The 26,430-nt window shown below is 37.7% G+C and overlaps 4 protein-coding genes across 7 annotated transcripts; 3 read left to right on the top strand and 1 right to left on the bottom strand.

Annotated features, from left to right (window-relative positions):
• The first annotated feature begins 6,766 nt into the window (after positions 1–6,766).
• Positions 6,767–9,442, top strand: LOC113768200. Of its 4 annotated transcripts, none has more exons than XR_003468061.1 (7): positions 6,767–7,377; positions 7,519–7,581; positions 7,872–8,011; positions 8,323–8,360; positions 8,457–8,499; positions 8,838–9,039; positions 9,123–9,209. XR_003468061.1 is itself a non-coding variant. In XM_027312464.1 (7 exons), the coding sequence occupies exons 1-7, from the start codon at positions 6,983–6,985 to the stop codon at positions 9,311–9,313; spliced, it is 1,038 nt and encodes a 345-aa protein (XP_027168265.1). In that variant the 5' UTR covers positions 6,770–6,982; the 3' UTR covers positions 9,314–9,442. The 4 variants fall into 4 exon arrangements, 2 of the variants coding, with proteins under 2 accessions (XP_027168265.1, XP_027168266.1); XR_003468060.1 differs by having other exon boundaries at positions 6,768–7,377; positions 9,147–9,237; XM_027312464.1 differs by having other exon boundaries at positions 6,770–7,377; positions 8,872–9,039; positions 9,123–9,442.
• A 919-nt stretch (positions 9,443–10,361) lies between these two features.
• On the top strand, positions 10,362–14,079 carry LOC113768242 (glutamyl-tRNA reductase-binding protein, chloroplastic). Its single transcript, XM_027312515.1, has 5 exons — positions 10,362–11,054; positions 11,196–11,276; positions 12,470–12,574; positions 12,782–12,931; positions 13,483–14,079. The coding sequence occupies exons 1-5, from the start codon at positions 10,578–10,580 to the stop codon at positions 13,717–13,719; spliced, it is 1,050 nt and encodes a 349-aa protein (XP_027168316.1). The 5' UTR covers positions 10,362–10,577; the 3' UTR covers positions 13,720–14,079.
• A 442-nt stretch (positions 14,080–14,521) lies between these two features.
• Positions 14,522–17,050, bottom strand: LOC113768531 (exocyst complex component EXO70A1). Its single transcript, XM_027312929.1, has one exon. It carries the CDS (start codon positions 16,928–16,930, stop codon positions 14,822–14,824), a length of 2,109 nt encoding a protein of 702 aa, XP_027168730.1. The 5' UTR covers positions 16,931–17,050; the 3' UTR covers positions 14,522–14,821.
• A 767-nt stretch (positions 17,051–17,817) lies between these two features.
• On the top strand, positions 17,818–24,203 carry LOC113767324 (probable 28S rRNA (cytosine(4447)-C(5))-methyltransferase). Its single transcript, XM_027311375.1, has 17 exons — positions 17,818–18,025; positions 18,438–18,740; positions 18,840–19,000; positions 19,140–19,203; positions 19,302–19,435; positions 19,542–19,625; positions 19,723–19,797; positions 19,898–19,969; positions 20,046–20,119; positions 20,563–20,615; positions 21,406–21,515; positions 21,750–21,818; positions 21,942–22,016; positions 22,711–22,803; positions 22,883–22,962; positions 23,042–23,141; positions 23,582–24,203. The coding sequence occupies exons 2-17, from the start codon at positions 18,464–18,466 to the stop codon at positions 23,843–23,845; spliced, it is 1,785 nt and encodes a 594-aa protein (XP_027167176.1). The 5' UTR covers positions 17,818–18,025; positions 18,438–18,463; the 3' UTR covers positions 23,846–24,203.
• The last annotated feature ends 2,227 nt before the right edge of the window (positions 24,204–26,430 follow it).

Genomic DNA, 26,430 nt, shown 5'->3' with positions numbered 1-26,430 from the left:
GCTTCTTATCCTTAATTTTTATTTTTTTATCACTGTCACTATCTTCATCCCCATCTAATTTGATAATAAAATTAATACTCAATTTATCATTTGATAATTTTAATTTGATAATACCTATAAAAAATTGGAAACAAAAATGGGTACAAGGAAACTATTTACTAATAATGGAAAATCGAGGATTGGGAATATATACCAAGATATATAAATATTGATGGCTTAGTGTGTCTGATGATTTTATTAGTAGCAACAGTACATATTTGGTTGATAATAATAATAAATGAGTTTGAAAGAAAAATAAATGTATGAGGAAAAGAATAGATAGGTAAATAGAAAAGACTGTGGTTTGAATTATTGATTAATAATGTATGAGAGAGTTTTAATATTTGATAGAGTTTTTCAATGAGTTGACAATTAATAAAGGGCATTATTGTCTTTTTATCACAACAAGGGAGGTCTCTGTAATTATGTAAATCTTAAGAGAGTCGAGTGAAGTTATCAAAAATCTCAGGGGAGGTTTCTGAAATTATCCCTAAAAATTAAGACAACAAATGTTTCATTGACTCTAAACAACTTTCATGGACATGTTTTGGCACAATTTGTATACTTTCCAGCTAATTTCAGACATCTGCACATTAAAACAGTGAATTCAAACTTTATTTGCTTTGGAATTTATTCAAATTTATTTTGGATGATATTTTGTGGTGTTTATCAATGGCATATCTGTTTTTATATTTTCTTATAGGACTGAAAATGATTCAATGTTATACGAATTCTGATTTAGGATACATTATTTCTTCTTCTTCTTCTTCTTTGGGATTTTTTGGGTGCAGAATAGGTTGAGAAGAAGTGACACACCAGTATTTAAAAGAAAATTAAGCAAGAGAAATGTAAGATTTAAGAAACGGGAAGGATATAAAAGTATTAGAATTCGTAATCTCTAATCCTCGTAGTCTCAACTTTGGCCACTAAACTACAATGTCACACAAGATTGGATAGCATGATTCGCAAAAATTGTTGAAATAACACTTGAAGAAGATCTGTCGTAATACTTTGGCAATCAAAACAGCCCTACAAGTACCGTTTTTTTCCTTTTTTTTTTTTGGGGTACTTGAATCACTTTGTTACCTAGGAAGCTGTTGATTTTCATTTGTTAGAAATTGTGTAATCGTCTTCTCACTTGCATAATTATTGTGATGTCACAAAGAGGTGATTTTTATGATACTTCCCAGTTTCATTATATAACCTGTAACTATCTCATTCTCCATCCTCCGATTGTCAATTATTTTCTTGCTAGAATCTGCAAGTGATGCTAAGGGAACATGCCTTAAATATGTAAAAAAAAATAATGTTGTACCAATGAACAGGCTGCATAACATTTATATTGAATTAAAAAAAAAAATCCCATCCCGCTCCAGGAATAGTTTTTCTTTTGTCAAAATTTTATGTGGCCCCAGGCTGTGTCTTAAACAGCCAGGCTCTTCTAATGTTAGCCTATAACGGGTTCAACGCAAAATACAATACCAAACATATTAAATCATCTTCCTCGTTCTTTCTTGTCCATGGCAATGATTTTACACGATGCGTCAGAATTGTAACGAATGCATAGTACTAATGGAATTCCGCCTCTTAAGATTCAGACCATACCGGCGCTAACATATACACAGCAAATACGATATTATCTCATCATTCAGGGAACGAGAATGAACACAAGTTAAAAGGGAGACTCCACAGAAAAATCTGCAGCAAAAACCATGTCAACCTCTCGGATGCAGACAATACAGCCTACTTCAAAAAATACCTGAATCATGCAAACCAAACACACACATAACCTTTTGACAAACTTAAAAATGGTGTAATGAATCATCACATAGTTATCTTAAGCAAATTATGAAACTTAAAATAGTATTAAACCATCACACAGATATCTCTGAGCAAAATCAAGAAGCTGCCTAGTAGGGCAAGAGAGAATGCCAATACCAGCATATCAAACACTTAGAACATCCACCTGGCAAGCGTAAGATATGCATAGTGATATGATACACCAGAGTAAAAGCAAAAACTGATTTGACAGAGTTTGATACAAATTGAAGTATCATGTCATGCACGTTTAATTCATTGAATTAGCTAGTGTATGTTTGCATGCTCTTACTTATGGAGTAAAAAGTACCAAACACCAAGGGGAAGTTTGATACACATTAAAGGATCACGTCAAGCACTAATCACTCACCTTCTCCATCAAAAGCCCAGCTGAAGGTCTGAAGGAAAAAGCCCTTTTACTCCCGTCAAACATAGGACACAAGTGACGTATTAAACTAATAAACAATAACTCAAACAACCCCAAAGATTGTACGCTGAGGCTAACCTATTGAGCTAACTGTGTTCGGGTAAATAGCCAACAAATCCAGCAAAAAATGCAATTTGTTTACAACCATAAATTGCACCAAAAGAATGAGAGGGTCTGAGGGTTTACTGGTACAACTCGTCTATATATCAGGAAAAAACCAAGAGAGTAGCACATGAATAATACACAGCAAGTCGGACAGTGGATGGAGATTTTCATATGAATAAAATAATACACAGTAAGTCGGGTGGTAGAATGGAGATTTTTCCCCAGAAAAAGTGCTATTGATTCAAATTAATAAAAGAAACAAAGGTGTTACATACCAAAACTTGAAACAAATATTGCACTGATCATCAAATGGTGCAAACCTTTACTTGTTCAATTCCTCCAAAACTTGTTCGAGAGCCAACCTATCAACATTCATCAACTAAAATCAGTCATCCCGTAAGGAACACATATATCAAATTATTTTCTCTTATATATTTATTTGGGGTTTGGGCATAGGAAAGAGAATATCGATATGGCTGCAAAATAAAATTCAAATCATGAGCATCGCATCTTGATGATATGAAGTAGCATGAAAAGAAAATAGAATGTTCAGTCATCTGTTTCCCCAGATTCTTTAGGAATTTCTTTATGCTTATAATCCGCTAAATTCATATACTTTGTCCTGAGTTTAGGCCTCATCTTGCTTGCAAGTTGACCAAAATGAATTTCTAATGTACTGTCATCCCTTGTTATTTCAACAGGATCACTCTATTCCACTCAAACTTATATCACAAAGGTGGAAGATGCAAATGACTTTAAAGCTCAGCAGATACCTATACATACATTTCTTCTATACCAATTTCAGACAACCTAAGTTCGTTTTAATTAGCTTTCAAGATGTCTGAAAACTAATTCAGTGTAAAACAAAAGTAGGATGACAACTAAAACAAAATTACAAGTTCATATAGATGAGTCCATGGTTCAATATTGCATGATTAAACCCAAGATAGACCGTAAAACACTCTTGCTTATTCAAAACTTTCTTCAAAGAAGTAATTATATTTCTATAACCCTTATAAATGATAAATCAACCCAAAGAACTTGGAAAATTTTCCAACGGAGATAAAAAGTAATATACAAGGAGCCGAAACTTGTAGGTCAAACCTTTCTTTAATTTCTTCTGCTTTAAGTTTATCCCACTCTGCAGCTGCTGCTCTGAAACAAGAGTATCTTAAAGTGTGTTACGACGCATTCACAAGGACAACTTTTTCCACCTCCCTCTCTCTCTCTACCTACATATACATACATATGCATACATATCTTGGTTTTCCGCCTTCCATTCCATATGCAGATAAAAGTACAGTACAAAAAACATGGAATAGATTTTGCCAGGGATGACAAAGAAAATAAAATGCACGTGGCAACATCTCAAGTTCATTCTAACATGATAATTATGCACATTTTCTGCCCCTACTAGGAAATCCTTTTCAAATTTTAGAAGGCCTTCGGTCAAGCTCCCTAAGCAACCATCCGCCACTAAACCAATTGAGGTAATCAAATTCTTCCTCTTCTCAACTCATCTTCCCATCTAACAATTCCTCTGACAAGCCTTTGTCAGGAAAAGCCGCAAATCAAAGGCTGTACATGACTGGGGATACAATACCAGTGATAGTGATTTGCATGTCCCAGATGAGCTTTGATGCTCATATTTACCTCCATGTAACTTTCAACGGTTTCTAATAGGGATAATTTCAGAAACCTCCCTGAGATTTCGTGAAATATCACTAAGCTCCCCCACGTTTTCAAAATCTCTCTTACCACCCCTCAAGTGATTGTGGTGTCACATGTCATTATCAAAATGGACGAATTGTCAACAATAACCTAGCAATTATTTAGCATATGAAAAGCAAAAAAAAAAAAAAAGAAAAACAAAAGAAAGATAGCATGTAATAGCCTAAAGCCCGGGAAATAATTGGCCCACTTACAAAAAATAAAATGTTTTGATTTCTAGTTCAATTTTCCTTTAAGATTGAACTTTATAATTTGACTTGAATTTGGGGCCAATACGTAATAGTTTTGACTTTTCATGTGCACTTAGTATAAACCATTATTGATATTGTGCAAGCGTCTTGATAATTTTTTAATATAACCAAATAGATATATATTTTAAAAAAATTACCCATGGCCACCTTTGCTTTTAGTTTCATACTTACGTTAGTTCACTAGTTATTTCTTAATCTATTATACTTAGTTAGGGTAAAGAAATCAGCACCATGTCTTTTGACATCCAACACTGGTAGCAAGTTTAGAAACAAGAATAGGATCCTTATTATTGCCCTTTCGATATCTTTTTTAATATGTTTTGTTTTATTTTAATTTTTCTTTCAATTTTCTTCTTTACACTGATATAATCAAAACATGTGACTATGATAATGTTTTTTGGAATATCGAATTTTTTTATGCATACGTCCAATAATAATACCCTATAACAAGGGTGAGTTGAAAGGAAACTAACCTTGTGTATATTGAAAAAAACTGGGGTGGTTTTGAATGGTTGTTCTTAGGAGTTTTTGTAAAAAAGTTAAATATATATTTTTCTATTTACATTGCTAATTACAAAGTTTTAAAGTTCCAAGAAGGTGTACAAATAACATAGCACAAACAAATAAATAAAAGCCATACCTTTTGATAGCTAATCATTTTCTTCTACCAATTTCCCCTCAATCTGCCCATTTTCTAAAGCTATTTCTACCTTTTAATATTATTGCCAGCAAGCCAAAACTAACGGAAGAGGGGCAAGAACGGTTGTAGGTTCCTGGCAGTTCACGGCTAAGATTTGGTCAAAAAAATTGTACGGTCCAAATTTCATCTTGTATCTTGATTTTAACATATATAGGACCCACAAAATTTTGTTCTAAAGTTACACGTTGTTGAAAGTAAGTTATACCATGTGCAACCAAAGTTACTCCGTGTGCAAAATGCACATAACTATCAGGAACGGTTGCACCAAAACTAACCGTTGCCTTCCTAACAGTCATTCACCTTTCTCACTTGTAGTCCAATTTTCATGCGTTTCACACTTTGACCCTCTCACTTTCTACATAGATTTTTTTTGGTCAGCTTAAGGGTATTAAGAGAACTTAAACCCTCTCTCTCCTCCAAAATGCATTTTCTATTAATACTTTTGGTTAGAGGGGCTGACATTGTTAACAAAATATCAATTCAAAGGGTGGTAAGAGAGATTTTGAAAACGCAGGGGGAACTTAGTGATATTTCACGAAACCTCAGGGGAGGTTTCTGAAATTATCCCTTTCTAATACTTCCCCCATCACATCTCATGTGGCCATTCCTAGCATCACATTAAATCAACAACAATCCAAATGACGTCAAAAGGGTAAAAGGAAATTTGTAATTGCTTTTTAGACTAAACAACGCAAAGTTTAAATCCAAAAACCAAATTAAAAACAGCTAGTTTCAGTGGGGATTAGCATGATTGTCTACTTATTGCCAACTCTAGCTCGCATCCAGGCATCTATGTACACAAAGATCCCATTTATTCACAAGGCACCGAGAATAAATTCAGTACATACTCTGTGTTTGAAAACCTTTGGTACAAGAGGAGATGGAAATGATCTGGTATTAAGAGCATGAATTTTGCAAGTAGTATACTTAGGCACTGAATTTTGCTTATGAAGCAAAATGACTCAGATCAGATTCTAAAAGTAATAATTTGTTTACCACATATTTAGGAGATCTCATTATCCCACAACCATTCTAAAAACCAGGTGTGACTCCTATACTTTTCTATTCCTCTTCATATACTCCTCGTTCCTTGAAATGCTTCTGGATAAAATTCACAAACTCTGATACCTAGCTGGATCAACCTCTTTCTCTGGGCAGCGATCGCTTATTAATCCATCTATAACCTACCCTCCAGATTGGCAAAAACTTCATCACTAAGCAAGGTACCACAATCAATTGCTGATATCCTGAGTTAATTTAACTAGACAAAATATCTTGTCATCATAGGAAAACAGATTACATATTGCGAACTTAAACTCCTATCTCTACAATTAATAGAATGCTCTCTATTCTTTAATTTTCATGTTGATTTTTGTGGCAACTTCTAAAAAGTTAATAATCAACTAACCGCAACAGAAAAAATTGACATCCCATTCAATTGCTTAAGAAATCATCATAATTGCTAGTAAAATATAATGATAATGATAATATAATGTATGTGAGATAAATACCTAATTGAAAAATACATTAATGATTCAAATAAGTAAAATTATGCGAATAATAAACCATTCAAACAAACCCTTTTTTTCATTTCATGAGTTGGCATCGGCTTAGCTTAATTAAGAAATGAAGGAATTGATAAAGACGGCTTCTCCTTATCCATCGCGAGAAGTGAAAGATGAAAAGGAAAGAATACAGATGGGAAAAATCCTCAAGCCTGAAACTTATAAACTGGATTTAGGATGACCCTTTAATCATCAATCTGTATAGTTTTTCTTTCTTTTTTTTTTCCCAAAAAAAGTTGGGATCATCTTTTCTTGTTTGCAGCCCTACTTTTATTAGTAGTAATTAATCGAAGAATCGGAGTAGCAGCAGCGTCAAATTACTTACTTATTAGGAGGAGCAGGGACGATGGCCTCCTCCCGCTGCTGCTGCTGCTTTGGCTTTACCACCACCGACATCCCAATTACTACTACTACTACCACCACTCGTAGTTATCGCCCCCAATTTGTTCAGCACATGATTCAGCTGCAGCAGCTCCCACCTCACCCCTCTAACCCCTGCCGCCACTTTTTACATCATTCCCCCGCTTCTTCTTCTTCTGCTCGACTACTAAATGCAACATCGTTGCCTTGCACCTCCTCATCTTCATCTTCTTCCTCACCCTGGGATGATAAACCCTACGAATTGTTGCCGAATGGCAGAATATCATACTTGGACGAGCAGGACATCGTCTCATTTCTTGATCCTCCCAAACACCTCATTCCTTTGGACCCCTCTTCTTTCAATCCCGCCTCTTATCTTTGGTACTTTCAACCATAAACAAAATGCTGCTCTCTAACTACTTCTCAGTTGGATTTGATGCCTTGTTTGTCCTTTTCTTTGGTTAGAAAAAAAAAACTGGCTTGTCCATCTGTTTTAATTCCAAGTGTTTGCTTTTTGGTTAGGAAGAAAATTGAGGATATTCCAGAGGAAAGGCGGCGTCGTTTGCTTTCTTTGCTCAATCCCAGGTACCTCAATCTCTCTGTTAATTAGATCATCAATAGAAGTATACTCTCGGAAGCACCTTGCCTGACTGAAGCAAGCCAATCTATGATGGATGTCTTTCCTTACTACTAATAATTTGTTAATCGCATTTGTGTTTTTCTTCCGTTTGTGAAAAGTTTTAGTGTTTGCTGCTCATCCATGCTAAATTTATTTGCTTCCCTCGCTGCTTCGTGTTGCTAACCTTACCTGAACTTTATTATGCGTGGAATTCATATAAAAACTCTTGCTTCTCTAAGTCTGTGCTATGTTTCAGGCTCATATCAAGAGCATGGGAAATAGCAGGCACGCGGTATGACGATCCCAAGTTAGCTGTGAAAAGCGCATCCAATCTGCTCTCTCATGCAGATGATCATGCATTGCCACTTGAATTTTGGAACTGCCGAACAAGTGGAGGTACCCTGCTAATCACCCCTCATATATCTTCTTTAGGGAAGCCTTGTTTCTTATTAGCACGCATGAAGAAGCAAGGCTGTGATTCAGTTGATTTAAGAACATGTTATGGACAAATATGTCTTCTACGGTGGAAGCAAATTAACTGTTGAAAGCTTTGCTTAACATCCATGGACTCTGTATAATGATGGTTCAAGTGCTCCCATGTTTGTTTTTTGCTTCCTGTAAAATAAGGTTCAAGAGAAGTCGTAGGCAACCTTTTGCAACCTGATATTGCGGAGGTTTTAAGGAAATCTTTTCTTGTTTTGGTACAGGGCCACTTGCCATTGCCTGGATGAAATATTTCAAGAAGGTCAAGTCTTTTATAAGTCTCTCTTTAGGCAATGCCGCCTCTGAACTAGTATTCCTTGGACCAAATTTAACTGTTTATTTATGGTTTCGTTGCCAGGCATTGTTTTACAGCAAGGAAAGGACATATGGACGATTCATTGGTATGTTGAGATGGTATTTACATTTTTGGTTTCTGGTGAACTCCTTTGTCCTTGCTTCTGTCCATTTCCTTTCTGTTCATTTCCTTCAATTGAATCGTAGTGGCTCAAGGAACATTTTAAATGGATGGATTAAGTTTGTCTGATGGTAGCCTCCTAGTTGTACTTCACATATTTTTTCCGAGCAAACACATTAAGAATTGTACCTCTGGCGTCTCTGCCAATTTTTTTTTCTTATCAGCTTGTTATCATAATCAGAGAATTAGGCTCCGTTTATGTTGGTTGCATGGTCTCAAGACCTGATGCCTCGCTGGCTTCAACCAAGTTTATTGTACCAATAGCTGACCGAGTGCAGTATGATGTCTGGCGTTTTAGGGGGATCTCTTCTGGAGGGAATTTCAAGTTCCTTTATCCCGTTGTATTTCACGATCATCAGAGAAATCCACGAAGTAGTGTCGACAGAGCAGCCTTGCGATTTAGCATATGAATTCGGTGACGGACTGTTGGATCTCTCGGATTATCCCCGGGGCTTCCCCAAGCCAGGTTCGTTCGTAATAGCATTCACATCATCTCGATACATGTACTACTTTTTTAACTTCTCAGACCACACCAACTTTTAAAGCCAGTGCTGTTCTTACGCTACATTTCAGCAAAACATCCATGGCCTTTCTGCGATCAAGTTGTCGTATATGTCCGTCATCTGGGACCCGGAGTATTGGTTGGCCAGGCTTGGCAAGAAGGGGAAGCACTGGAACAAGTTCCTACAAAGCTTTGCGGAGAGATTTTAATGGTTAAAGACAATTCTGGTGGCATGTGAAATATTCTCCTACTCCATCCTTTCTCTTTCCTTTTCGCTCCAGTGTTATGTTGTTGTTGTTAATTCTTCATCAAGAAGGTGGGAAAATGAATGAAAAGGCAGGCCACAAGGCATTTTCGTTCAAGTGAATCCTTCCTGCGCATTCAAATTTTCTTTTATTACCCTTTGGTTTTAGTCAAATGAGTCAGGATCGCAATTTGATAATTTGAGAGGGGCCTATCCCGTATTCTTCATTATAATAATTAAGGAGTAAGGAGCTTCGGATTCAATATATATCTCTCTCTTTTGCCATCATGATCTACATTTTCATGAAATTGTCAATGAATATCCCTCTGCTTCACTGTGTGAACTCGAATGATTTTAAGTATTATATTGTCCTACTCCTACATCAATGATTAGTCAAATGAAGTCTTGTCTGTTTCAATTTTCGTCTGGATTCTAAAGTTATTTACCCATCCAGTTTACTCACTCTTCCCAATTGAAGAAGTTATGAAACAAATTCCATTCTAGACAAATCTATATATATATATATATATATACTCACACCATTTCATCTTTAAATTTCTCTTTGTTATGGTGCCAGATTGACTTTAAATATTTTGGATTGTGATTTTCTATCAAAAAATTTTTACGTTTTTCGTGAATATATTTTTCAATTATCTTTTTACTTCACAATTTCAAATCGCTACAATATACTTTCTGACCAAAAAAAAATCATAAAAATAGCAATTCAAACATGGCTTTTTTTTGCGTTTAAGGCGTGTAGGTTTTGGGAATGTAATTTGATTACATTCACACGAAAGTAAATTTCATTTAAGATTTTGTGTGTCAGAAATGCATAATAATCTGATTTTCAGAGTACTGTTGGTACAAACAAAAAAGATTTAGATAAAATGTTTTAACGCTGCTATTCCTTACGAATTTTATCCACAAGAGAGACAGAGAAGGGAAGAAGGATTTATTAAAAAAAAAAAAAGCCAAATTAATAAAAGAAGGGAATTTTGATTTTATTATTTCTTTGCCGGTGGCCAAAGTTGGAGCTGGTCTCTGCTTCTGAGAATTTGCCCCCAGTCCACTCCTATCTTTTCTCCATTTTCACAGCCATTAGAAGGTAAAAGAAAAACCCACTCCCGTCCCCGGGGAATATCAGTGACCATTTAGTAATTCGGAGCGTTCACCGGAATAATAAACTATTTTTCTTTCTTTCTGTCGTTCTTTTACCGGGAAAAAAAAAGAAAGAAAGGGGAGGGAAAAAAAAAAACAAATGCTTCTCCAAGTCCAATCCCTGACCTCTCACTTCCCACCTTCTGCTCTCCCCCCGACGACGACGACGACGACTGCCTACTTTTCCAAACCTTCACTTTCTGTTTCTAAACCCAGTCCCAGCAGTCAGTTTTTCACTCAACTAAAACTTCGGAACCCATATCCCAGATTTCCGGTTGTGCCTCCCAAATGCTCAGTTTCTGTGGTCTCAGAACCTGGAAGCTCCCACTTGGAGTTGACCTCCACCGATAATCACAAGCCATTCCCAGCTGAAGTGTCCAGAACCATTGTGGAATTAGCCTCCCGGGGCACTCTTTCTGCCCTCACCCAAGAATCTGAGCATGGTGGTTGGCCTCTGGGAATTGGTGTTCGCTTTGCTGTTGATTCTCAAGGCACTCCAGTCCTGTGCTTGAAATTCGATACCTCCGTCCCAACATTCCTTCCTAATAACGGAACGCGCTCTAGCCTCCATGTTCAGGTTTGCTTCTTCCGAATAATGATACGCGATATTTTATCTCGTACATCGATCAAGTTTGCATCTTTAATTTATTACTCCATCTATCTAAGTTGTTTTTATTCAACTGTTTCTGTTGAGAACTAAAAATTGGCCTTAATCCAGTTGGATCAGTGTGGGTTGCGGACTCCACAGTGCACACTACTGGGGAACCTTCAAAAGGTAGAGGATCAAATGGCTTCCAAGGTAAAAGTTCTTTTCTTTGCCACAATTTTCCTAGAGTTACAGACCTTCTTTTCAGCCCAATCCAATTTTCCCTTCACGATCGTGTTAGCAAATTGGACAGCATTAATGGCCTGACAGATTCTTCGCATGATGTTCAAATCCACCATCAACATGGCAGCTTCTTTAAGTGCTAATGGATCCACATCGATTGGTTTTCACCTGTTTTTTCGATCCTTGGATGGAGCACTTATTTTATTGGACCAAAATGTAGAATGCTATTTGAATTCAACGTAATTTAGTGGCAGGCTGTGCTGGGTAACTATAAGTTGGCCAGTACGAGTCTACAATCATAGAAATTCATGGCCTTGCCTTGTATCCTAGCTTTTGAAGGCATCTAGAAGCACTCAAGTATAAAATATATCCATGAACAGCATCCTATTGAAATTTGGGTTTTCAAATTGTTCATCCAACTTCTCTCTCCGCCTATAGTGAAGTGTGTTAGATATACAAGTTGCAGTGCCTAGGGCATTGTGTACCTTCCAAAGTGTTCTTTATTGACTTACCTATCTATAAATTGTGAGAATCTTGGGAGAAAGCTATTCCTTTATTACTTTTCTGTTATTTATGCTAGATTACCGGAGTGACATAGACAAAGACGCCTGACCATAGAAGGCTACAGTGAAACTAAAGATTTTGCACTTGTAGCCATCTTTCTTAATCAACTTAGAACAATATCTCTTACTGCCACTCTATGATAAGCCTGAGGAATATAGTCAAGATTCTATATGCTTCTCGGAGTGGAATAGAATGCAACAAAATCATAATAAAGGAACTACATGTTCATTCTACTTTGTATGATTACATGCGTATGATGTGAAGTGAAGAAATTAAATAAAGAGACAATGCTTGAACAAGTAAAAATAGTTTGGACAAAGAAGTAGAGGAACCATGAACTTTTTGAGAGACATAAGATTGTGAGTACTAGAACTGAAGGAAATCTCTTTTATGTTGTCACATTGTTGAGTGGGAAATGAGGTAGTCTATTTCGTCTTCTCCTCTAGCCAGAAAAAGGTCTATTTTTGTAACTACTATGTCTATATTTCTAAATATGGAGCAAAAGCTTGTTAGTAAACTGGAGTTTTCTGTTTTCTGGAAACAATTAGTTGCATACTTTTCAGTTCAAGTCATTTTGATTGCCATTCTCTCTTTTGTAGAAGCTTCGTTCTTTATGGAAAAAAAATTTTGGTGAGGAAGTTGACGAAGGCCTTTTATACGTTGTTTCCGTGGAACGTATACTTCACATGGAAGATTTTGGGGAGGTATGTTGGGTGTTGGTTGTTCGTATGCTTTCATCAAACCATTTTCTTTTGATCATTGTTGCTGCCATGTGTCATTGATGTTTGTATTTTTTCTCCCACATTGGTATTGTTTTCAAGTTTGCACTGTTCTTCAAGAAGGAAAATCTTTCTTATAGTACGGATAGTGCAGTAAAAGAGATTAACATATTGTGATATGTGCTGTTCTAGGATGGTGTGTGGGTCACATCAGCAGATTATAAGTTGGCAAACCCCGACCCACTCCGAGGTTTTGCAGAAAAGATTGTGGATGAGATAAATGCTAACAATATGGAAGATGTCTACCGCTTTTGTAACATCTATGCAGACTTGGGTTTCCAGGTTTGGTTCTTGTAGAATCTTGTAGCTCTTGATTTGTTGTTTGTCACTGATTTTGTGTTAGTTTGAAATCCTTCTGCTAGAAGTGACTGTTAGATGCATGAAGCCAACAATACATTCTACTGGTTCCTCTTATCCATGGTTTACACATTGTATTTCATCCTATATGATGGAAACTAATCATGCCATTTGGAAAATTTCCATCATTCCATGTGAAACTCTTAGAAACTAGTGTTAATTTTCTTGTCTTGCATGATTTTCTGTAGAACGTAAGGACTCTTCTATGTTAGACAAAAAGCTGATCTGTAAATATGCTTCTAAGAGGGAGCTAAAAATGCATGATTCATAAAAGTTTCTTGGCAGTTCTGCTGGAACTGTAAAATGGAATTATGGCAATAAGAAATTGGATAAACTTGATGTTTGGTTTTAGAAGTATTTATTAGCTATGAGTACATTTCATTTAGTGACGACTAAGTTCGGCTATTATTTTTGCTAGCACTTGGATTTTTTGGTTAGTATTGGTTCAGGTAAACTAAATGAAGATTCTCGTACAGGTGTTGGATGCCAAGATGGTTTGGGTTGATCGCTTGGGCTTCGACATGCGGGTGACTTCTACTCAAAATGATGTATTTGAATTCCGAATTCCTTTTCCTGGAGAAGTAACAGATGAGAAGGGTGCAAAATCAGCGTTCAATTGTATGTCTCAACTTGCTTGGGAAGTGGAAAAGAATTTCCAGGTCCCAGAATTCAAGCGAGTGAAACAACTGAAGAAGATTACAAGCAGATGCTGAGTAAAAACAGCTTCGGGATCTAAGATTAACTAACTTCTTATGCAATTTTGCTGCATGGATTCATCTTTTGCTCCATTTTACAGGTAGCAAATTTTGTATGTTATTGCCCCACTATTTACGGTGGGGCTGCAAATATTTGAAACTTTTTCTACACAAACACTCCTTTACTGGATACTGGATTACACGCTTGCGGAGTGAGAGAGCCTGAAATCTGCTTCTCCTTTGCAGATTTTGTTATAGGATGGTTGTCATATTCACAACAATATGTTGCCATCAAGATTAGGTTCTCTTGCTTTTACCGCCTTTGCTTTCTTTAGTTGTCATTTTGCAATGTCTGTCTATCTTGGTTGAGCGGTTCAACCCCCCAGCTTTCTAGTGTCAAAAGCTCAGAAGAAAATTCTATTTATTCAACCTATAGTTTAGAGTTCTACAAAAGTAAACGTAGAGACACCAAATTCTCTCTTGCTTTGAACTTGATTACTGACTGAATGGTGATTAGAAGCCAAATAGTTCAAACAAATTCAACCCGTGATGTGAGTGGCTTGCTGCACTCTCTTTAAGAATATAAATCAAAATTCCAGTTTTAGCAGGACAGTCAACAACTGCTGGAGGGCAGGTAATGCTGAGGAGAAAGTGCAATAAAAGTGCTATTTCTACCTAGTAAGGTGAAACGAGATGCATCATTGACTTTGATCAGAAGGCTTTCTGATTTCCATATATATCGCTTCATATTAGCTTGCTTAGCACAGAAATTGATATCTATATAACATCAATGCTGTACATCAACCCCTCTTTTTTTTTTCCCAAGATTCTGGACCTCATGATAGGGAATTTAATAATTTTAGTCTTACATGAGCTATACATATACAGGTTGAGGTTATAGATGAATATCATGTTGTTTGTATCATATGCAACAAGAACACCTCAGCTAATCGGTCAGAGGTTAAGGGGAGATTGTGCTGTGAAAACTTCGCTTGATCCCAATATTGCTTTACTTTGTATGCATCCTGGAAACTCCGTAACGCATAACTATGTAGGATAGACTTAACTCTATATATGATGAAGTAATTGGTCGCCGAGGATCATCAAACTCTTGACACGATCATGCAGCTGCAGGAGTTGAGGGAAGGTGAGTTGTGACAGCATTCTTAATCTTAGTGGCAAGATGTGTGCATTTGGTGCTGCCATACTTCCCCACTTTCGGCTGAAATAGAGAATTGATCATATTCTCCAAGATTGCAGGGGTGTACTTCACGTACTTACTGGTGTCTTCTTCATATTCGATCAGGGGCATGTATTTCTGTATGTAGCTTTTGTAAGAAGGAAAAACACTCTGCATTATAAGCTGGCATGTCCTCAGTCTCAGGCCTCTATCAGACAACACCCAGTAGGATTGCTGTTTATACATGTCTTCAAAAGCATTGCAGAATTCCTCAATTCTCTTTTGTACCAGATTATGATTGATCGCTCTTCCACCTGGGAACAAAACCAAGTCCTCCTCGCTTATTAGTGCTGGAAGTTTTCCCCAGCTCTCACTGACATATGTTGCTGCATAGTACTCCATGTCGTCCTCATAAGCCCTCAACCAATCGTGTCCCATGAGGTCACCAAGCTTTGTTCCCTCAACATTCTTGCAAAAATACCAATAATTGTTCATCCTGAAAAAGTGGGACAGATTGGTGTCCTCGTACGCTTTTGCCCAAGTTTGCAAGTTCAGCTCAAGTGCCTCAAGTATGCGTTGGACCTGGCCTGAGAGAAGTCCCTGTTCAAATTCAAGATTATTCCAACTGCAGTGTATCTCCAGAACTTCCAGCAATATTGACTTGTACTCATCCTCAACCAGTATATTGCAATAATCAATGACAAAGCGTACCAGCCTTGGGACGCTGCCATCACTTGGTGGATTGTATGACCTTTGTGACTCCACTTGAATAGAAAGCTCCCAGAAAAGTTCACAAGCCCCATCAACGACTCCTTTAATGAGGTCTCTGGTCTGAGTTTGAATATCAAAACAGGATTTTCCACTGAAGAGTCTGTTAAAATTTAGTCTCAGCTCATCCAATGCTGCAAAGATGTCCAAGAGCTTCAAAAGCTTGATCGCTTCCTTCTTACTTCGTGTGATTGAGTTGGCGAACCTGATGAAATTCTGAAATCCGGATCGAAGAACAATCTTTGCAAAGCATTCCATACAGACATCAGATCCAGCTTTTTGGAAGACTTCATGGCAAAGCCTGTATTCCATCTCAAATAGATATTTGACGGCAAATTGCAGGTGCTTAACCCATTGGTCTATGCAGCCTTCTAAGTTTTGCACACTATCAAATTCAGACAATGATAGTTCAAGGTAACTAAGATCCAGTGCCTGTAATGCAGTCGTAACCATTGAAGTCCGAACCTCGATGTAGATGGACAGGCACCTGTCAAGACGATTGCTCGCAGTTAACCTCTCCATGATGGTCTGCATCTTCTCTATGTCAGAGTCAGGGAAAGATAGTGGAGGAGGAATTGGACTCACTTCTAGCTCGTCGGGCCGGGGAGGAGGAAAGCTGTTGTCAGTCACAAGGCGTCTGAATTCATTTTCAAGCTGGTTGAAAGCATCCATTAGAAGCCCTCCATTGAGACCAAAATTTTCCTCAACTTCCTGCAACTGTTGAAGTATCATCAAGGATTTCTTGAACTTAAGAAAGTACAAATCTCCTTCAATGCCTTTGTCTTGAAGAAACTGCACTGCATCTTCTAGCCAAAGAGTGACCAACTTGCAACTATCTCTGAGGAGCTTGACTGCTTCCTCCATCCGCTGAACGTTGACGAGATAACTACGCAAATCAGAAGAAGGATCGGCTGAGATGAGCGAAGTCTCGAGCTCATGAACAACGTCAAAGATCCTTAAAACAGCAGCAGCAGGGCCAAGAGCACGGTCAACATGGCCCCTGACGTCATAAAGAGCGCATTTAGAAGCCACATGTCCAATGGCGGATCGGAGTGATGCCAATCGCTGCTCGCTCTGGTCTAATCTCGAGCCCGTTTCTCTGATGGCGAAGTCTAAATCCCATGATTTGTCCAAGCTTTCCTTGAGAATTTCGCGTGCAGCAGCAACGGAGGCAAGGTCCTGCTCTTGCTGTGCCATGGCAGAATGAGAGTTTAATAGTGGCCTGCAGCTCAAAACGGTTGTATATAGTGTAGAATAAGACATTATTGATTGGCCATCCATTATAAGCTGACGGGTGCGAAAGAAAATTCATGGAAGTCGTCTTGATCAGTAACTGCCGGTTTTCTCAACCCTAAGCCAAGTTTCTAACCAAACTTGACTGCCAAAGCAAGAATATTCAGAATCCACAACCACCCAACTGCAGCAGTGGCCCATTCTTTCTGTTTCTTCAATTAACTAAGTTGATTTCCTTCCGTCATCAGTCCGACAGAGTGTCATGACCATGACTCCGTATGCTGTGCTGTGCGATGCTCATTAATTGGCCATCTTTTGTTTTCTCGTACCGCCTAAGAAACGTAGGCTCAGGCTCAGCAAATATATTATTATTATTATTATTATCAATGAACTATTTTCCTCTCTATTTTTATGCGACTAAACAAACAATAATATATTCGTAGGCTTTTTCTTTGCTTGAATTGAATTGTTCTACTCTACTGTAGACTATGAAGAAGGCTCAATCTTGACAACCCTTCCTTCAGACATCCGGAAAAGAAACACAAATGCTTTGCGTAGCAAAAAAGCCATTTTTCCTTGATTGTACGCGTTAGCAAGGAGGAGTGAAGGCAACATCAACTCAAACCAAAGAAGAATGAAAGTTCCTAGTCAACTTGAATTGCCTTCGAATAGAGATGATTTTGGTTTGCTGCTTGGGCAATTGGCAAGATGTCAGACTATGGTAGCAAATCCAATTTTAACTGTTTTGGAAAAAAAAAGAAGCTTCCACAAAAGGACCTACTTATCAACTTGCGACACTCTTTTGGGGCCTAAAAGTAAAACGAAGAAACATAATGTCATACTTTTGGGGCCTGAAAATGAAATGAAAGAATAATTCCCGATTACTCCTAAACTCTTTTTTTTTTTTTTTTTGGGGGTGGTATCCATTGGGAAAAGTTAGCCCTAACCTAAAGGAGGAGGCTAGACGCCTAAACCCTTAAACCCTGCCACTCACTCCAGCCCAACGCCCACCTTCACCCTCCGCGATAACCTTCTGCCTCTCCTCCCCTCCCCTCCGTGATAACCTTCTCCTTGCTTAAGGAAGCACCAGGCGCCCGTCTCCTCTTGCTGTTCTTTGAGCAGACAAGTTTGGCCCAAAGATTGGTAAGGGGATTCCTCTCTTTAATTGATTTTATCCGTTGGATTTCTGTTATTAATGCTTTGGCGATACTGTTGGGGCACTTTCATGGTCTTTTTTTATTGACATTTGCAAAGCCGAAATTTTCTTGATTTGGTCCTGGGTTGAAACAAACCGATTGGGCTGCCTTTTTTTTTTTTTTTTTCTTCGAATACTCGCTGAGCTAGTTGCCACTGATTCTGTGGAACGGCCAGCCAGGTTCCGGTGACGAGTCTTTGAACCATTGTTGAGTCTCCACTCCGTCTCGTCTGCTTTGTCTCCCTTTCCCTCTCACATGTTTGCCAAAAAAAAAAGTTTTTTTCTTTCTTTTATCACGTCATTGGTTTCTCCCCTCCTCCCTCCTCCTGAACTGATATACTTGCAATGTCATCTTCACAGTGTTTGCTGCTTCCACCTAAGCTTTAATGCCTGCGCCAAAGCTCGGAAATATGCCCGGGAAAAACCCCACAAAACCTCCTCCTAATAAAAAGCAGAAGAAAGAACTTTTTGCAGCCAAACCATCAACAAAAGAGGATCTTCTTAGTGATTCCGATGCAACAGATGAACAAGTTGATGAATATGAAACTTCTGATGATGATCAACAACAGGACCTTGATTCTGGTTCTGATTCTGAAATGTCTTCTGTTGGGGATGATCCTTTTGCTCTTGATATTCTGCAAGCTAATGCAGAAGGAGAAGCAGGTGCCCTGTTTCTCAATACATTAGTCTGCTATTGTTTCCCCCTGATATTTTGTCCTTCATCTGTTGTCTTCAAATACTTCGTCATGTCTTCTGTTGCAGAGGAGGTTTCAGATTTAGATTCTGATTCAGATGAATCTGACATCGAGAAGAAGTCTAGGGCTATTGATGAAGGAAGAGCAAGGGAAGAGGAGGAAGCAGAAGCTGAATTGCAGCTTAACATCAAACACCAATCTGATGAGTTCAGATTGCCTTCCAAGGAGGTCCAGTTTCTTTCTTCTCTCGTCTTTTCCTGGTTTGGATTGGGGATTTGGGGGACGGGAGTTTTGCTTTGTTAGCTACTCTATTTTACTTGAGACGGCTTTGCTAAGTATGATATTTTTTTTGTATTTGTTATTTTAGGAGCTCGAAGAAGAAGCCAATAGGCCCCCTGATCTCTCGAATCTTCAGAGGAGGATAAAAGAGAGTGAGTTTTATGTCTGCTTATAAGTTTTCTGCCGTATTCTCTCCCTTTTGGTTATTCCTAAACTCATTCTTCTCTACCTTTACTTAAATATGACTCAGTTGTTCGTGTGCTTTCAAATTTTGGGGAGCTGAGGCCTAAGGGTGTGACACGAAAAGAATATACTCATCAACTTAAGTTGGATTTGTGTTCATATTACGGATATAATGAATTTCTGATCGAAGCCTTGATGGAGGTGATTTATCATCTGTCACTTTTGCACTTCACAATACCTTTGCCTTTTGTTTTTCTTCTCCTCTTTCACCCCTTAAAACTTATGGTAATTTACATTCTCTTTGTAGATTTTTCCTGTTGTTGAACTCATGGAACTTATTGAAACTTTTGAAAAGCCTCGGCCAATATGTCTTCGTGCAAACACTTTGAAAGTGAGGATGACCCTTTTGATTTCTTGTAATCCTATTACATAGTCATGTTTTCTCCATTTAACGTGTTGCATCTTGTTAAAACATACTTGGGCTAAAGACACGAAGGAGAGATTTGGCTGGTGTGCTATTGAACAGGGGTGTCAACTTAGATCCTTTGAGCAAATGGTCAAAAGTAAGAGTTTTTGCTTGTGTCATCTGACTGATCTTTTTAAGGTTTTATTTTTCTGTACTGATCTTTAAAGAATATTGTAAAACATTTCCTGAATTTGTAGGTTGGCTTGGTTGTATATGACTCTCAAGTTCCGATCGGTGCCACTCCTGAATACATGGCTGGTCATTATATGGTATGATCTGTGCTCTTGTTGTTGAAGATTTTTTGTTTTTGGCTGGTCATGCTGCTAACAGTAAGTTTCTTAACAGCTACAAGGTGCAAGTTCTTTTTTGCCTGTGATGGCCCTTGCTCCTCAGGAGAAGGAAAGAGTGGTTGATATGGCGTAAGTAACCACAGCTTGTTCCTGAATCATTTATTGGCTTTTTCTTTCTATGTTTTGAAATCCTTACAAGCTACTTTTTTTTTCCTCCCAAAATTCTTGGCAAACTATTCTGTACTTATGAGCTGCTTCTATTTTCTTCCCAAAATTCTTTTCTTGGCAAAACTATTCTGTGCTCATGAGCTGCTTTTTCCGTACTCTTTCCTTCTTTGCCTCCATTGTGTTTACCCATCTTCATATTCTGGTTGTTCCTTCCTCCTGCCTGCTTCCAGACCTTTTGGCTCATTTATTCTCTATGTCCGTAACTTACTGTTTTCAAATTCTCACATAGGCATGTTTCCAGCTGTGAAATTAATTGCCTAGGTATCAGTCCTTTTTTTAAATTGTTATATGTACTTCATTGAGTGTGTTTGCATCTCTTTTAATCTTCTTTGTAATTATTGTAGGGCTGCCCCTGGTGGTAAAACAACATATATTGCTGCGCTAATGAAAAATAGTGGTATGTTTGATTTATTGATTTATGGCCAATGCTGTTTTAAGTCTTCCTTTGGTGTTTATTTTGGTGACTTGACAGGACAACACTTTTTGGTTGCCATGCCAAAACCTTACATCTTCACATGTGATGCTTGTTCAGATAATTATAACCTTTTCTACCCAGACATACGCCTTCCCTGTCCTTGTATTCTTGCATAGTTTTGCACTATTGTTGTTAACATTGGGAAAACATTTTTTGATGACCAGCTGCTTTTCAGAATTTAAGAACTGCAATGTATTAAGCATGCAAGCAAATAGTAGTTGCTTAGCTTATGCAATGGTGCAACAACTTAAATGAGTGAATTCTTTGGGCATTTTGGATTAGTATTTCCTTGATTGGTTTTTGGGGTAAAGAAGTACGAGACATGATGGGTATTGATTATGTTGCTATTGTCTCTAAGGCATTCCGCTGCTGAATGGCATGTGAGACTTGAATAATCTTCCATTTAATGTTTTGCTGCTGCTATTGTGGAAGGCCTTCTCTTGTTCCTTGTTTTCTTTTAGCTTCCCTATGAGCTTTGAAGAAGCCCCAAAATGGTGAAACCGTTGCAGGACAAACAAATGTCTAACTTTATAGATTGTGGTGCTGGCGGACCATGTCTAAACTTGCTTTCTACTTGTGTTCTCTCTATGTGTGTGTTTGTATGGTTGCATATGCTATAATAAAATTATCCTGGTATTTTCATATTTGCTGCCCTAGAATTGGTAAACTTTTGGTTTAATTTTCCTTACCTGTGCTCTTCCTTAAAACACAGGAATAATTTATGCAAATGAGATGAAGGCATCAAGGCTCAAATCACTCAGTGCAAACATACATCGTATGGGAGTGACAAACGCTGTTGTTTGTAACTATGATGGGAGGGAGGTTAGGATCCTTTTTTATGGCATACTCATTTGTGCTGCTAACTGTGGACCTTTAGTATTATTTATTTGTTATTCTGGATGAGGAGAAATCTTTTAGTAATTACTAGTGCGCATGTAATGTGACTATGAGCAAGTATCATCATGAAGACCAATTATTCTTTCCTATTCTTTTTGGGAATAGTTTATGTTTGTGCCAATCGTTTAATGGCCTTTTGATTTTAAATTTGATTTTCAGCTGCCCAAGTTTCTGGGTCAAAACACTGTGGATAGGGTGTTGTTGGATGCTCCTTGTAGCGGTACTGGGGTATGTGATTAGGGTTCACAGGTTATTTCCATAATTGGTTTCTTCCCCCAATCTCCCCCCCTCCCCCTTTTTTTTCTGTTTCCAATGCCTGATATAACTAGATGCTTTTAATTTTATGCGCAGGTAATATCTAAAGATGAGAGCGTCAAAACCTCAAAAACTGCTCTTGATATACAGAATTCTGCCCATTTACAGAAGGTACTTCTGACGATGTCAATACCTTATAAAGAAATAGATTCCTCTATTTAGGTATAATCTGATGTTGCCTATAAGCTGTTATTGGAAACTTGGTAAACTTGTGAGCATCAGAGTATTGGTCATGAGAAAACTTTGGGACTAAGCAGTGTAAGAATGTCGTCTTTTGAGTTGATAGAAGAACTAAGGATATTGCGGTCGCTCTTGTAATTTCAGGTGCCTTCGATAGACAACAGAACCTGTCGCATGTGGTTCCCAGTAATAGAAATATCATAGGGTTTAGATTTCTTTTTTGGCCTAATAATTGCAATTGTCTGTTTATCTATATTGGGAGGTGCACGTGCCTTCTATCAATCACGTGTATTTCCTGCAGTTAAATCTTAGTTGTCATAAAAAAAAATTATACTAGTCAAGATAAAAAAATGGAGAGTGCTTGGGCTTATAACCAGCTGAAGGAAGTCGGGTTGAAACATAAATGTTTATGGGTTGAATATATAACCAGCTGTTCTACGAGGAGGTTAAGCAACCTGGTTTGCCTTTTTAATTGTGCAATAATTTGGACTATGTTTTGCTGCTCTAGCTTTTTCAGATGTCTTACCTGGTGTAGAATCTGCTTGAAATGTTTTATTCGAGACTATGATTCAGTTTGATTTGCTACATAGAATGTGCTTCGTTTAACTTGTGCTTTCCTTCTCAGCAATTAATTCTTGCAGCAATTGACATGGTAGATGCCAACTCAAAATCAGGAGGATATATTGTTTATTCAACATGCTCAATTATGGTTGCCGAGGTTAGTGATTCATGCTTCTGAATATCCAGTATGCACGCCATCCATTTGTTGTTGCTTCTTAACATTTGGGCTTTTACAGAATGAAGCAGTCATAGACTATGCGCTCAAAAAGAGAAGTGTTAAGCTTGTGCCATGCGGTCTTGACTTTGGCCGTCCAGGGTATTGTTAATATTCCCAGTTATGTGGATCAGCATGTCTTTGCGCATGAAATAACAGTGGATGTTCTTCCTTAATGTAGGTTTATTCGTTTTAGAGAACACCGGTTTGACATCTCACTGGAGAAGACAAGACGCTTCTATCCCCACGTTCATAACATGGATGGATTCTTTGTGGCGAAGGTATGTTTAGTGACTGGCTAGTAATTCTGATTTTAAAAGATCTGGTCCGTGCATGATTTGAAACACAAAAAGTAGCATTTTTCCCTCACACAGGATTTCAATCACTGTTTGGGCGTCTCTGGCAAGGAAAGATTTTTGCGATCAATTTTAATGGGGAAAACATTTGTATGTTAGTTTTAGTAGTAAAATTTGCACGTTTTAAAATCAATAGGATGCTGTAATACTGACTTAACTGTGCACTACCAATGCTTCCCCAGTCCCCACCACCTGCCAAAGAAACCAAAAGAAGAAAAATGAAAGTAGCATGTTTGCTTAAATTTGCCATGTCTGTCTTGCACCTACACAGTTTTGCACCCCTTGTCTTGAATATAGTTCTGACCAAATTTGCCTACATCTTCTTTCCTTTTGTTTTTCGTTTTTTCCTTTGCTTTTTCTTCCAGTTGAAGAAAATTAGCAATGCCATACCAACACCAACAGACAGTGGGCCCAGAAGGGAAGTGGGCCAAGATACTGAGCAGATCAAAGGCAGCAGCCAGAATAATGTTCCTAATGTGCTTCGCGAGGAATTTGGGGCTGCAAAAGAGAATAGGAGCCGACCGATTCATTTTGCTAGAGATGGAAAAGGAAAGGACCAATACGCCTCTAAAAAGAGGAAGAAGGGAAGAAGGTATGTTGGAAAGGAAGGGCACCGCACAAGTAAATAAAAGGCGGGGCATAGGCCTCACGGGGAGCTACGGACGTATATCTGAGTTATACAGGTCGGGGCCTAGCAAAATGTGTACAGCTATGGATCAGTATTTTTGTATGTTTGGGTTGGGAATCCCAAAATGTGCAGCAAATATGAGCCTGAAACGATTTTTTTTTTTTGTTGGGTTTGTTGCAGGCATACATTTAGTCAACGTCTTGTCTGTGTCATTTTTTTAAAAAATTTTTTGGGCGAAAACCATCCATCCAATTCGACTCAATTGGTAACCTAACTATTTGTGCTGAGCTGAGTTTTAGCAGCTTGAATTTTGGTGAAGCAAATTCCAAAGTTTTTATCATATATCTTTAATTAATGAACGGCTGGCTGTTTCTGATGGAGATAACTTTTCAACTATTGGTCTGGTCGGGGGATTGGATGCCGGAATTTGATGGATGACTCTTTTTAAGTAGCACCGCATCAGTAGCTGCATTTATACCTGGCAATTATGTTCAAAACTCAACAATCCACCCAACCCACTCACTAATTTCAGAGGGTGGATTGAGTAATTTGGGTGTTGGGTCAATTTTGGGTTGGGTAATAAAAATTCAAATATATTTTGGGCGGATTGGGTATTTGTGTTGGGTACCCATTACCCAACTTCCACTTTCATTTGACAGAGATGTTACAGATGTAAAACTTGTTTTTATACTATTGTCTTCTCTAGTTTGTGCAAATTATAAATATTACTACCCAGATTTCTGGTTAGCATCAAATTTGACTCTCAAGCGGATTAAAGTTTTTCTTGAATAAGAGGAGAATAATTTAAGTCTTGGCATTCTTCGTTACACTTTTACTAGAATTATATTTCATGTTAAACTATGAATTAGGTGACACCCATAATAAGGATCATAGGAATGGCCAACTAATCGTGAAGGATATATGGCGTAATATGGAGTATAACACAAAAATGTTGAACGGAGGATCAAATGCCAAATTCTACTTATGATATATTCAGAATAATTTTCAGATGCAAATTCGGAAGTTATCTTTTAGGATGCAACATGATTCATTTTGTGTTTATTTCTAATTTCTCCATTTTACAACGGCTCAGATGTGTTATCGTGCATGATTCTTTTGTGTTTATTTTTTGGGTCAAAATTTCAGTTTATAACTTTCTTTAAAGTGTGATTGGATCCAAATAGTTTAAACAGTTAGTATGTGTGTGTATTTGTGAAAGTATATTAGTGTGTTTGTATGTGTAAAAATAACACGTATTTCAAAAGAACTTAAAAAGTGAGTGTGTGTTTGTATCTGTGAGTGTTTTAGTGTGTGGAAATATATCTATCTATGTGAAAATGTATTTATGTGTGTGAATTTTTTTTTTTTTGTATGTGAAAATATATTTGAGAGAGTTTATGTATCAAAATCTATTATTTAATACATTGGGTCATATTTGGGTCATGGGTTTGAGATAACCCAACCCAAAATTAATCCAACCTAATATTAGGCGGATTGGGTGTAATCCATTTAAATGAAAACCCAACATCAACCCGTCCAATTGCCAGGTATAGTTGCATCATAGCATGGTGCATTCATTACCATGCATATTTATTAGTTTTTATTGTTTGTCATAATGGCACATCTAATCTAGTAGTTTAATATACTCTTATTCCTACCGGAGAGAACCTACTCTAAAGTGGAATGATTTGAATTGAGTCGAGAGAACTTGACGGAAACTGAACCACCATTGAATTAGATGGGTGCACCACACACTCGTATGAATTTAGAACAATTTTCATATAAAGGCGCATTGATGGGAAATGAGATTAAACCTCTCATCCCACAATTAATGTGGTGGCCAACTCACTCCTTTAGAGGGAGTTGGTCTATCATATTTATTAGTTTACTGGTAGTGATTGTTGGTAGATTTTTTTTTTAAAAAAAGAAGGTTTAATAAAAGGAAAGGGAAGAAGATTCCCTGAGAAATTTTTTTTTAAAAGAAAAAAAGTAGGCGGATAAGATTAGGTTTGGCAGGTAAATGAATGATGAAGGTGGTAAGTTGTCGTGGTCTGTGTCTTGCGCCGTGATTCTCTCTCGTCTTGAGGGAGGAACGTGATGAGATGAGAGGTGAGCGGTGAGGATGGAATTGGATGGTTTTTCTTCCTTAATTGACGCCTTGCTTCTTGCTCCTCCTCGTCTCATATCATTCAACTAACACATCTGGGTTGGGTAAGTCCGCTGGTATTATTTATTTATTTAGTGTACTAATAAATTTCAAATATGTTTTTGTTTGGTCGTTTTCCATTTGTCTCCTATACTATACTATATACTACTTTTGCTCTCCATTTATTTATTTATTAGATAGATTCTTGTCCGCTTTTTGCGTAAGTACCGTACTGAGTATATGCCAATGCGCCTCTCCGTAAAGTAGTGAGTATTTCTCTGCTACGTACCATTCATTCATTCGTCTCATTTGTAGTACGTCAGCTTTCCTTCTTTACATACATACACAGTACTCTCTGCTGGTACTTACTCACTACTCGTCTACTACTAGTACTGCTATTGTATACTGTATAGGAGGAGGAATACAAGAGCAAAGCATGT

This window comes from Coffea eugenioides, chromosome 4, assembly GCF_003713205.1.
Source record: "Coffea eugenioides isolate CCC68of chromosome 4, Ceug_1.0, whole genome shotgun sequence".
Classification (NCBI taxonomy): domain Eukaryota; kingdom Viridiplantae; phylum Streptophyta; class Magnoliopsida; order Gentianales; family Rubiaceae; genus Coffea; species Coffea eugenioides.
This window is presented reverse-complemented; position numbering and strand designations above follow the sequence as displayed.

Excerpts from the sequence above, each read along its gene's own strand:
- LOC113768200 (XM_027312464.1), top strand. The coding sequence starts at position 6,983 with ATGGCCTCCTCCCGCTGCTGCTGCTGCTTTGGCTTTACCACCACCGAC. Across the intron at positions 8,012-8,322 it reads GAACTGCCGAACAAGTGGAG|GGCCACTTGCCATTGCCTGG; the intron begins GTACCCTGCTAA and ends GTTTTGGTACAG. Across the intron at positions 8,361-8,456 it reads GGATGAAATATTTCAAGAAG|GCATTGTTTTACAGCAAGGA; the intron begins GTCAAGTCTTTT and ends TTTCGTTGCCAG.
- LOC113768242 (XM_027312515.1), top strand. The coding sequence starts at position 10,578 with ATGCTTCTCCAAGTCCAATCCCTGACCTCTCACTTCCCACCTTCTGCT. Across the intron at positions 11,055-11,195 it reads GCTCTAGCCTCCATGTTCAG|TTGGATCAGTGTGGGTTGCG; the intron begins GTTTGCTTCTTC and ends GCCTTAATCCAG. Across the intron at positions 11,277-12,469 it reads AGGATCAAATGGCTTCCAAG|AAGCTTCGTTCTTTATGGAA; the intron begins GTAAAAGTTCTT and ends TCTCTTTTGTAG.
- LOC113768531 (XM_027312929.1), bottom strand. The coding sequence starts at position 16,930 with ATGGATGGCCAATCAATAATGTCTTATTCTACACTATATACAACCGTT.
- LOC113767324 (XM_027311375.1), top strand. The coding sequence starts at position 18,464 with ATGCCTGCGCCAAAGCTCGGAAATATGCCCGGGAAAAACCCCACAAAA. Across the intron at positions 22,963-23,041 it reads CTTGACTTTGGCCGTCCAGG|GTTTATTCGTTTTAGAGAAC; the intron begins GTATTGTTAATA and ends TCCTTAATGTAG. Across the intron at positions 23,142-23,581 it reads ATGGATTCTTTGTGGCGAAG|TTGAAGAAAATTAGCAATGC; the intron begins GTATGTTTAGTG and ends TTTTTCTTCCAG.